General features: G+C 34.8%; 1 protein-coding gene across 1 annotated transcript; it reads left to right on the top strand.

Moving 5' to 3' along the window:
• Window positions 1–8,454: 8,454 nt before the first annotated feature.
• LOC133814072 (uncharacterized) lies at window positions 8,455–10,138 on the top strand. The gene is made up of 3 exons (XM_062247080.1): window positions 8,455–8,464; window positions 9,545–10,059; window positions 10,124–10,138. Exons 1-3 carry the CDS (start codon window positions 8,455–8,457, stop codon window positions 10,136–10,138), a joined length of 540 nt encoding a protein of 179 aa, XP_062103064.1.
• Window positions 10,139–12,149: the final 2,011 nt, after the last annotated feature.

Genomic DNA, 12,149 nt, shown 5'->3' with positions numbered 1-12,149 from the left:
CAAGGGCACCATCTTCTCCAGTAGTAAGAGACTCCATCCTTTTAGCTAATCTTCATCTTCACCGGCCCATTCCTCAGCAAACACAATATTTTTGAGACATCTGAGAACCTCCATTTTTTTCGGTGGAGTGTTTTGCACTACCAGGTACTAGATTACCGGAGAAGATGAATGACATTCCTCTAGTCTGATTGGATCTGAATGGGAGAACAAACAAAGATAATAATTTGGTTTTTGTTCAATAAAATCGATCTAACTCTTAGAAACTAAAATATTACATTGTTTATCTAACAATAGTAAATTATTATCACTATCTCTATAAAATATCAAAATCACATCCAAATTTCTTCTAACAATAATATCAAATATGGTTTTGGTCTCTATTGTCTTAATAAAAAAATTGAGCTATAATAGAATCTACTTACTGGTTGTTGATTCTAAATCTTATTGATAATGTCATTATTTTTTGATAAAATATGTCAAGCCTTAATTGATTTTGGCAAAAAGAAATCTGGTGGTGAGAAAAGTAGCCTAAAGTTTTATTCTGTCTTTTTTAGCTAAAAGAAGTAACCTAATACATGTATTGTTTGTTGATCAAATATGTTAGTCTTTAATTTTGGCAAAAAGAAACCTAGTAGTGAGAAAAGTAACTTGGTACATGCATTCTTTGTTTATCAAATATGTTGAGCGTTAATTAACTCTGGCCAAAAGAAACCTGGAAGTGAGAAAAGAAACCTTGAACATGATTCTTTGTCTTTTTTTAGATTAATGAAGTAATCTGGTACCTGCATTGTTTGTTGATCAAATATGTGGAGCCTCATTTTGACAAAAAGATAAACCTGGTAGTGACAAAAGTTACCTAGAACTTGATTCGTTGTCTTTTTTAGCTTAACGAAGTAACTTGGTACATGCATTATTTGTTGATCAAATATGCTAAGCCTTTATTGATTTTGACAAAAAGAAACCTAGTAATGACAAAAAGAAACCTGAAACTTGATTATTTTGTCTTTTTTAGCTCAATGAAGTCACTTGGTACTCTGAATTAATATATTTTTAAAAAAAAATTAAATAAAGTAACCAGTATTCTGAATTATTGAATAATATGTTGTACTAGGTTACCTTACTCGGAATACACTTACTAATTGTGATTTTGTATTGTTTTATGTATCTTTTTACAGGTCTTACCATGCAACACCATTATTTTCCAAGTTATTGAAGAAAAAATAACATTTACTGTCAACATTCAAGAGAAAACTTGCACCTGTAAAAGGTTCCAAGAAGATGGAGTACCATGTTCACATGCCCTTGTGAAATCCACCAATGGAGATGTCACACAAGCAAAAAAAAAAAACAAGGAAATGATTCATTCAGTTAACTTAGACATGTATCATTTTTATACATTCATAATACACGTACTATGTTACTTTGGAAACATGGTGAGCCTTAATTGATTTTGAAACAAGTGGTGAAAAAAGTAACATGCCACTTGATTATTTGCCTGCTTCTTTTTATTTATTTATTAAAGTAACTTTGTACCTGAAACTATCATATGATCAAATATGGTGACTCTTAGTGAATTTTGGAAACAGTAACCTGGTAGTGAAAAATGTACACTCACTCGATTCCTTGACTTTTTTGCCAAATAAAGTAAAATGGCGTATAAAAAAAATCAACTTAAATGTACATGTAAATAACACAAAATTACCTAAAATTAGCCTAGAACAAAAAGTGCAACGTAAAACTCTTGATGGTAATCTAATTTGGAACAAATGTACCATGTTACTATTGAAGGTAACCTAATCTATAAATAATATATCAGGTTACTTTGAGAAAAGAAATGACGTTATGTAAAAAAAATTTAAATTACACATAAAATTACAAAAATATCCTTTAAAAATAAGGTGTGTTGTCCGTATTTTCACCTCTTGACACGTGGCAATTTAGAGTGATTAGTGGTGAGGTGAGTCACGAGGTCCTCGGAGCGCAACCCCTCCGGGAAGCCTTATTCGGACGAGTCGTGAACGTCTCTGAGTGAGACCACGCCTCGAGGTCTGTCCTCGGGGTGAGGATCCCTACAGGTGAGGCCACGTGCGGGGCTAGTTGATGAGTCGTGGATGTCTCCAAGTTAGGTCACGCCCCGAGGTCTGTCCTTGGGGCAAGGATCTCTCCAGGTGAGGCCACGTCCGGAGGAGTTCTCTTCCCTCACTCGTCCCCTAGGTCTATGATTCCGGTCCTCGGATCTGGGGTAGCCGCCAGGTGTCAGTCACTGCAATTGTGGGCCACCAAATTATCGTATGACAGCTTTTGGTGAGCGTCGATTTGTGGTGTCGAGTTCGTAAACTCGACAATCGGCATTTCCCACAATGTCGCCTGACATGGGCAAACATGCACCACACCCTGACAAGTTAGAGATACGTCGCCTGACATTGAAACTTGCTACAATAATTTCAAGCTTACTAAATAATAGAGACTTGTGGACTAGGGCTCTTTTACAGCCTAAACCATGTAAAATTCTTTTGTTATTTCCTTTAACCTTTCAGATTAAGTTGGCAGCGAGAAAGACGGTCGACAATGTGAAATGACAAGAAAAGCCCCCTAAAAATAATACAAAACCCTAAACACTAAAGTAATTAAATGGCCGCAACCGGGATTTTTCTTGTAGCTTGGCTACTTCCGCTTTTCATAGTTATCGATCCTCTTATTTTTATTTCTCGAACCGAGAGCTTTATTTCAAAATAAACTTAAAAATATGGATATACTTTTCCACACAACTAGCTTAAATTAGGAAAAAAATGATATATTAAGAATTTTTTTTAAATGTGGATATTTATGAAAAGAAAAGAAAAAAATTCATATCTTGCGTAATTGCCACTTTTACAAAGAGGAAATTACACCAAATATGAGATTTTTTTATAAACTTTGAAAAATATGGCAGTGTTTTTTTTAAAAGTTTTTTATGGCATATTTTTTTATTTACATTTTTATGGGAGCTTTTTTCCCATATATTTGTAAAACTTTATTTGTAGACCATATTTTATCTTTTATACTTTTTGTAGTACCTATTTTTTATTATTTTTTATAATTTAAATTTATTTGTGTTAATTTTTTATCATTTATATTTGATAAAATATTTTTTTATCAAATCAGATTTGATAAAGCATAAAAATAAATGTATCTAGGATTTCTTCTCTGATTGCATTTTCTTTTCTTTATCAATCAATGGATCCAAAATCGAAAGTCTTCTGAGAATAACATCCCAGTTGTGGTCGTTGACGACGTAGTTCTGCAACTAGTGAGAGAAATCCCCGAGTCGGTACTCTCTATAGCCACGGCCGGAGATGGCTTGGCCAAGGCCTTTGTTGGTGATGAGAAGAGCGAAGACGGTGAAACCGATGAGATCCAATATCATCAAAAACATCAGGAAGAGGTAGGTGTAGAGAAGCGAGTTGATTCTGCAACAAGCTCCGACCAACCCCAGAAGCGAGACCACGAAGAAGAAGGCGCCGAGGAGGAGTAAAGGGTTCTGGAGTGCCTTCTTGCAATCGGTGCCGCTGTGGAATCGGAGGTAGATTGCTGTGGCGATTGCTGCTGCTCCAGCGAGTAGGGTGCATGTGTTTAGGAGACCCACTACGGTGTTGCTTACGCGGAACATTGTGGTCGAGTTTTGAGGAATTAAGGTTGGACTTTCAGAGAGAGAATGATCGAAGAAGAGAAAGACATGGATGAGATGAGGGAGAGTGTTTGTTGGGATTGGGATTGGGAATGGTAACTGTTTTTTAATGATGTGTGGTAACCAGTTACAATTATAAAAATAATTTTTATTTTAATAGGGGTAACCGGTTACCTCCTCTTCTTCTTCTTCTTCTTCTTCTTTACTGGATGTATTCTAATCTGCTTTTCTTTCTTCCAAATCTGTCAGTAACCAGTTACAATTCACTCGAGTACTTGCCACGATAGTTAAAATTGATAGTAGTAACCGGTTACTGCCACATTACTAAAAAATATAAATTGATAATCTTAACTGGTTACAGCGAGGTTTGAAAAAAAAAATCAAATCTAAAAAAAATAATCAATTGCTATGGTACCTGGGTGCATAGTCAGGTGTCAAAACAAAATCAAATCTAAACAAAAGAATCTAAATTAATCGGTATTGTAACTGGTTACACCTAGGTTTAAAAAAATCTGATATGAATAAAATGATTCAGGCGTCATGGTACCTGGTTACTTAAACAGATTTGGAAAAAAAAAACCCAGAAAAATCAAAAGTTTTGTTTGCTTGTTTTTTTATTTCTTGTACTTGTATTCTAAATAAATTTTGTAAACCTATCGATACATTTTTTGAGCAAACGTTCTAGTTCTATTTCTTTAAATAATTAATAAACACATAAATATTTATGTTAGAACTTTATTTGATGAACGTTTGGCTGCTAAACCTATATTCAATTGATCTAAACATTACAGAGAAGAACCTTTTGACAACTTTTGCCCTTTTCAACCAAAAAAATTAATCAGCTAACCTAAGCTTTCATATGTTAAAAGTACCCTAAAATATTCAACTACCTAGCTTCTTATACTACCCTAGTCTACACTAAATAATAGCAGTCAAATTTTCTTAAGTACATTTCTTATATCAAATCAAATATGAAGTCAAGTACCTAGTTACTTAAACAGATTTAGAAAGAAAAAAAAACCCAAAAAAATCAAATATGAAGTCAAGTACCTGGTTACTTAAATAGGTTTAGAAAGAAAAAAAAAACCAGAAAAATCAAATATGAAGTCAAGTACCTGGTTACTTAAACAGATTCAGAAAAAAAAAACCCAGAAAAAATTAAATATGAAGTCAAGTACCTGGTTACTTAAACAGATTTAGGAAAAAAAATCCAGAAAAATCAAATATGAAGTTCAAACTCAAATGTGAAAAAGAAGAAAAATAATAAAACTAGATTTGAATAAAGAAAAAGAAGAATAAGAAAGACCGAATAAGAAGAAGAAGAAGAAGAAGAAGAAGAAGAAGAAAGAAACAAGAAGAAGAAAAAGAAGAAAGAAAGAAAGAAGAAGAAGAAGAAGAAGAAGAAGAAGAAAATCAGTTCGTCGTCGTCGTCGGAGGCAGCGGCGGAGGTAGCATCGCCAGAAGAAATCTGAGGAGAGATCGTGAGGAAGAAAATAAGAAATGAGGAAGAAATGGAGAGGAGAAAGAAATAAATGAGATGAAGAGAGAGAGATCGTGAGGAGAGAAGAGAAAATAAGATATGGTAATTTATTTATCATATTTTAAACTTTTTTTTCAAAACTTACCAAATTTTGTACAATTATTTTTTTTCCCAAAAATTTAGAAACTATATATATTTTTCCCATATTTATGTAAACTTCTCTATTACAAATCTCATTATACCTTATCTCTCCAATCAAGCAATTGGATTCAAATCCAATCAATTCGGCAATATAACATGCACGTGACCTCCATTTCATGCCAAGGGGGCCTTACTCCTCTCACATGGTCCAACGTTAAGTCTCTTCATGTATAGGCCCCAATTCTAACAGGAGCCCAAGCCCTTATTTCTTCAAGCAACAGCAACTCCACATGGCTGTCACTTCCCTGCCAAGGCCCTTTAGTTTATGCCACTTGTCGCCGCATAGCTTGCAATTTATTTGCCTCGCCTACTCACATTGCGACACGTGGCCAAGCATTGACCAAAACATTGAACAACTCATTCCCACTTTGCCAAAGTTTGTAGTGATATTTTCTGCTTCTCCACTTACCAGCCACGAAAATACCAGTTTGGAGATTAAAAAATTACATTATAAATAGGCCTAAGTTAAGCATTTCGGGAACACTTCTGACATTTTTTAATACACTTTTTGGAGCAAAATTAGTATTATTTTTACAGAGAGGTTCTATTATCTTCATACTTCTCTTTAGAATTTGAGAAATAATATGAGTACTAGCTTATGTTGGAGTATATTTTATATGTGAAATCGTTCTCTTGGTTGTAATGTTTACATTTTGAATTTATTAAAGTCTTCATCTTCTTTATATCATTTATTTACAAAGTATTATATGCTATATTTTATATAAGTATTAGTCATCCTCTATTTATGTAACTTAACCATATAAATATTTTGTTAGTATTACCTTATAAGTTGTCTTTTATTTCAAAGTTGCTATGAATAGTATTTTGATAAATTTACATAAAGTGACAAAAAAAGCTACTTTTTTTTTATACTTTTTTACTGACACACCAAATTTTAAACATTTTTATTGTTCATTATTTTTATTTATTACATTTTTACAGACTCTCATTTTCGGCTCCAGTTGAGCTCTCCCAGGTGGGAAGCCGTGTTGGGCTATGTGGGTTCACGCCGAGGCACACGCAGATGAAGGGGCTCATGCGAAATGACTCTCGGCTGGTGGTTGCGACAAAGCGTGGCAGAGGCTCGGCGTAGGCGTTTTGGGTGCTGTGTTTGTGGCTTCGCGGCTTGGATCTCGGAGGTTGATTTTGCATGCAGTAGGGCTGGGTTCTTAGGGATCTCGCTGCTTGGAGCTGAGATGGGGAGAGGCGAGGGGTCTTGGGCTTGCGCGGAGCTCTAGGTCGAGCTTGCACAAGTAGAATCGTGCCTGTGATGCTCATGGGCGACGAAGCTCGGAGCTTGGACAGGGTTGCGAATTGCAGTGGTGCTCGAATCTTGGGATGAGGTGCACTTTGTAACACCCCACGTCACTATGGCTGCCTCTCGGAACGACGATTGACCCTACAAACCAACACGAGTCTTTCCAGCAGTCTTACAGGGTTGTGAATCGCAGTGGTGCTCGGATCTTGGGATGAGGTGCACCTTGTAACGCCCTACGTCACTATGGCTGCCTCCTGGAATGACGACTGGCCCTACAAACCAACACGAGTCTTTCTAGCGGTCTTTGTCCTCACTCGATCGCTTTCTGGGAAAACTTCCCAGGAGGTCACCCATCTTAAGACTACTCTAGGTCAAACACGCTTAACTTTGGAGTTCTCAAGTGACGGGCCACCGAAAAGAAGATGCATCTTGTTGATATAGGTAGTACCCATCAATCTATTTAAGCCTTCTTCAACTGTGTAGTCCCATACCTACACAGTCTTAGAATCATCACACTTGACTCACCTTAGGCGGTGTGGGATTGCACAGCTTTACCCAGTCTTTCCCCCTACGGATCATGGGATACTGACTGTCACACACCTGGGCTCGATTTTGGGGCTTGGGTGAGGATGAGGCTAGGGATTTTGGGTTCACAGTTGGTTGGGCAATGAGGGCTGGGTGCAAGTTCTAGCGTTTTTTCAATGTTGTTGTTGTAAGGTTGTTGTCATGTTGCATTTAAGTTACTTTTTTATATTGTCTTGTCGTGAGTTGCTTTTTTCAAATGTAATGGGTTGCATTCTGTTGTTGTGGGCACTTGTTTTTGTGTTGTTTAAATTTTATGTATAGTTGTTTTCATGTTGATTTTTAGTTGCTTAAGTTTATATACAGTTGTTCTGTTGTTGTGTTGATGACTATTTGTTGTTTAGTTATTTTCAGATATATTTTGATTTTTTTAAAAAATATATGTTAGCATGCAACGGGTTAATGTTTAGTTGTTGTCTTATTGTTGTTTTTAGTTGTTTCATTGACACCGTATTTTTGTAAATATAAAACTTTAAAAAATATATTTTTGAAAACTTAAGGTAGTATTTTTGAAGAAAAAAATCAAGGACCGTAAAAAAGCACAAAAAAAGTATATTTTTTTTAAAAAAAACTCCTAGTATTTTATGCCATTTTAGATATAATTATTTAGTAATTAATGTGAAGAATTAACTTAGGTAAAATAACCATAAGTATACATTTATATGAATTCTTTTGCATATAAAATATAAAACACATAAGTGAATCTTTGTCTCACTTCAGTCACTCATTGAATCACTTTCACAACATTTTAAGTTTTCAAATCTTGTTCAAAATTCTCAAATCTTGTTCAAATCTTGTTCAACATTTTATGTTTTCAAATCTTGTTTAAAATTCTCAAAATATCCTCTCATTTTTTTCAGTTTCTTTACTTGTCATGTTCTTATTTTAATTTAGCTATGTTAGAAATTTATTTATTTGGGGTCACAATTGTATATATAAAAATGTGTGTTGGGTCATTATATAAATGAGTCAAATTTATGTGGTCTATTTTTGAATAAAGTTTATGACTTAAGGGCATGATTGTCATGATTTTTATATGTGGATACCATTGAGACAATTTCTGATTTGATGAGGGGCCAAATTAGAAATAGTAAATAAATTATTAATTACTGTTTTTCAGTTATTAATAAACAGGTTGGTCCCCATTTTTTGCATCGCTTCATATATCGTATCTTTATTCTTGAATCCCCATCATCAAGAAACTAAGGTTCCAGAGAGAAATATTGATGCAAAAATTGGAAGATCATACCATTCAAAATCGATTCTATGGACTCCGGTACGCTTCCGCTAATCTTTAATTCTATTGTTTGATTCTCATGAATTAATTAGGGCTAAATACAGATTAAAGTTTTTCCCAACATTTGGTATCAGAGCAGCCCTGAATTAATTCTTGAGAATATATGGTAGTATTGATCTTCCATCATGTTATGCGATGAATGTTTAAGAAATATAATTGCAGAAAATTCATTCAATTATTATATATATAATATGAACCTCTGCTTTGAATGGATATATAACATCTGCGATTTTATTTTTGAATGGATATATAACATCTGCGATTAGTTTTGAATATATATATAACATCTTATGCCATTTTAAATTTGAATGGATTCCATTATAGTTATATTGCTGAACTTCTCTTCTCTTCCGTTATAGTTATATTGGAGAGTTTTTTGTTTTGTTTTTATATGATATGTTTTATTCTGTTTTCTTTACAAAACAGATTACGTTTTTGTTTTTTGTTTTTTATATGAATATATATATATATAAAGAATAAAACAAAATACCAACTACAGTTTCTTTTGTTTTGTATATGGATATATATATATTATTGGGTTTTCATTATTATTATTATTTTATTAAATATATAATAATAATACAGTAACAATTTAATTCAAATTTTGATTTGAGAATTTATTAAGGATATCTAATATTTAGTTAAATTAATTGAAACAAAATATCACCAAAGTGATCTCTTTTGTGTAGATTAATTCAATAACAACATTAAGATAATTGTGTGTATGTAATTCATGTGTTTATTAACTGACCCAAAGGTAAGTTAATATTTGACAGAGTTTCATACGTACATATGGTGATAAATGTGTGACAATTATAAGGTACTTTTGTGTGAATAATATGTTAGTCCAAAGATTGCATATTATTTGACATAATTTATTGTCAATGTTTGATCGCTATAACAAGAGTACCGTTTTCAATTAATATTATTGTCCAAAGACTTGATATTAATGATGTGTTTGGTATCTTGAGATGGGATTAACTATTATTTGAATTTATTGTTTTATTTGGTTTCTTATATGAGCATGTTATTTATGTAATTGTACTCTTCTGTTTTTAGTTGTTGCTACTGTATCTGCTAACCTTAATTCAGTGCCGGTCCTTAATGGTAATAACTTTAAGGACTGGAAGGAGAACATTTTCATTGTTCTTGGCTGCATGGATCTTGACCTTGCATTAAGGATGGATCGACCTGCTTCTCTTACGGATGCTAGTACCTCCGAGCAAAGGAGGATTTATGAGAAGTGGGATAGTTCAAACCGCATGAGTCTTATGATCATCAAGCGCGGCATACCTGAGGCTTTTAGGGGTGCGGTGTCCGAAGAGGTCACCGATGCCACAACTTTCCTTGCTGAAATTGAGAAACGCTTTGCAAAAAGCGATAAGGCGGAAACAAGTACTCTTTTAAAGAAACTTATTTCCATGAGGTTTAAGGGCAAGGAAAACATAAGGGAGTACATTATGGAAATGTCTCACCTTGCTTCAAAGTTGAAGGCACTAAAGCTTGAGCTTTCGGATGACTTGCTTGTGCATTTAGTGATTATCTCTCTTCCTCCACAATTCAGTCAATTCAAGGTCAGTTACAACTGTCAAAGGGAGAAGTGGACTCTTAATGAGCTCATTTCATTTTGTGTTCAAGAGGAAGAAAGATTGAAGCAAGAGAAGACTGAAAGTGCTCATTTGGCAAGCACCTCTAAGGATAAGGGAAAGAAAAGGAAGAATGAGGCTGCTAAGGATAAGGGTCCAACACATAAGAAACAAACTCAAGCCAACAACGATGGTGGTTGTTTCTTTTGCAACATGAAAGGACACGCGAAGAAGGAATGTGCTAAGTACATTGCATGGCGAGCAAAGAAAGGTACATTTCTTACTTTGGTCTGTTCTGAGGTAAATTTAGCTTCAGTACCGAGAAACACTTGGTGGTTAGATTCCGGTGCTACTACTAACATCAGTGTTTCAATGCAGGGTTGCCTGAGTTACCGAAAGCCAAGTGATGCTGAAAGAAGCATTTATGTGGGAGACGGCAAGTCGGTGAATGTGGAAGCAATAGGGCATTTTAGGTTGTTGTTAAGTACTGGTTACTATTTGGACTTAATAGATACTTTTGTTGTACCGTCATTTAGGCGGAATTTGGTTTCTGTTTCTTGTTTGGACAAAGTAGGTTATTGTTGTTCATTTGGAAACAACTGCATTAGTTTATCTATTAATTCAAATACTGTTGGAACTGGTTCTCTTATGGTTTATGACAACTTATATTTGCTTGACACCGTTGCTTCTTATAATGAAACCTTAAATGTGGAATCACGTGGTACTAAGCGTAAAATAGATAATGAAAAATCAAGTTCCTTATGGCACAAACGGTTAGGTCACATCTCTAGAAATAGAGTTGAGCGACTTGTGTTTGATGGAATCTTAGATTCAATTGATTTTTCAGACTTTGATGTTTGCATTGAATGCATCAAAGGCAAACAGACCAAAACAAAGAAATTAGGTGTGAAAAGAGCTATGGACGTCTTAGAGTTGATACATACGGACATTTGTGGGCCATTTCCTACACCTTCTTGGAATGGTCAACAATATTTTGTATCATTCATAGATGATTACTCGAGATATGCATACCTATTTCTACTTCATGAAAAGTCTCAAGTCTTGGACGTGTTCAAATCTTTTAAGGCTGAAGTTGAGAATCAACTTAGCAAAAGAATAAAGCAAGTCAGGTCTGACCGTGGTGGTGAGTACTATGGTAGATATGACAGATCAGGTGAACAACGTCCAGGACCTTTTGCCAGATATCTAGAGGAGTGTGGAATTGTCCCACAGTACACTATGCCGGGATCTCCTAGCATGAATGGTGTTTCTGAAAGACAAAACCGTACTCTTAAAGATATGGTAAGGAGTATGATCAGTCATTCAACCTTACCAGAATCACTCTGGGGAGAGGCACTTAAGACAGCAGCCTACATTTTGAATAGGGTACCAACTAAAGCAGCTGCAAAAACACCTTATGAGCTTTGGATGGGGCGAAAGCCTAGTCTTAATCACTTTCACGTTTGGGGATGTCCAGCTGAAGCTAGGCCTTATAGGCCAAATGAAAAGAAGTTGGAACCCAAAACTGTGAGCAGCTACTTTATTGGATATTCTGAACGATCTAGGGGTTTCAAGTTTTATGATCCCAAAGTAAAGAATATATTTGAAACGGGAACTGCAAAGTTTTTTGAGGATATTGAGTTTGGGGGAAGAAATACGGTTAAGGACTTTGTTTTTGAGGAGGATTTAGAATCAACCACTCTTCTTGAAGATGAGTTGATTTCTATTCCATTAGTTGCTTTTGACAATGTTCAGGATTCCAATCCTGATATTGATCAAGTTTTAGATCAAGAGCAACCAAACATAGTCAATCAAACCCCAGAGGTACAAACTCAACAACCTCAAGAACAAGTGCCTTTGCGACGATCCACTAGAGAAAGAAGAAATGCTATTAATCCAGATGAATACATAGTGTATCTTCAAGAACATGAGGATGACATTGGAATGATGGAAGATGATCCAATCAACTTTCATCAGGCCATGGAAAGTTCTAACTCTCAAAAGTGGAATGATGCCATGAATGAAGAGAATAAGTCTATACAAGAAAATAAAGTTTGGGAAGTTGTCCCATTACCAGA

Source organism: Humulus lupulus, chromosome 2 (genome assembly GCF_963169125.1).
Source record: "Humulus lupulus chromosome 2, drHumLupu1.1, whole genome shotgun sequence".
In the NCBI taxonomy this organism is placed as follows: Eukaryota; Viridiplantae; Streptophyta; class Magnoliopsida; order Rosales; family Cannabaceae; genus Humulus; species Humulus lupulus.
This window is presented reverse-complemented; position numbering and strand designations above follow the sequence as displayed.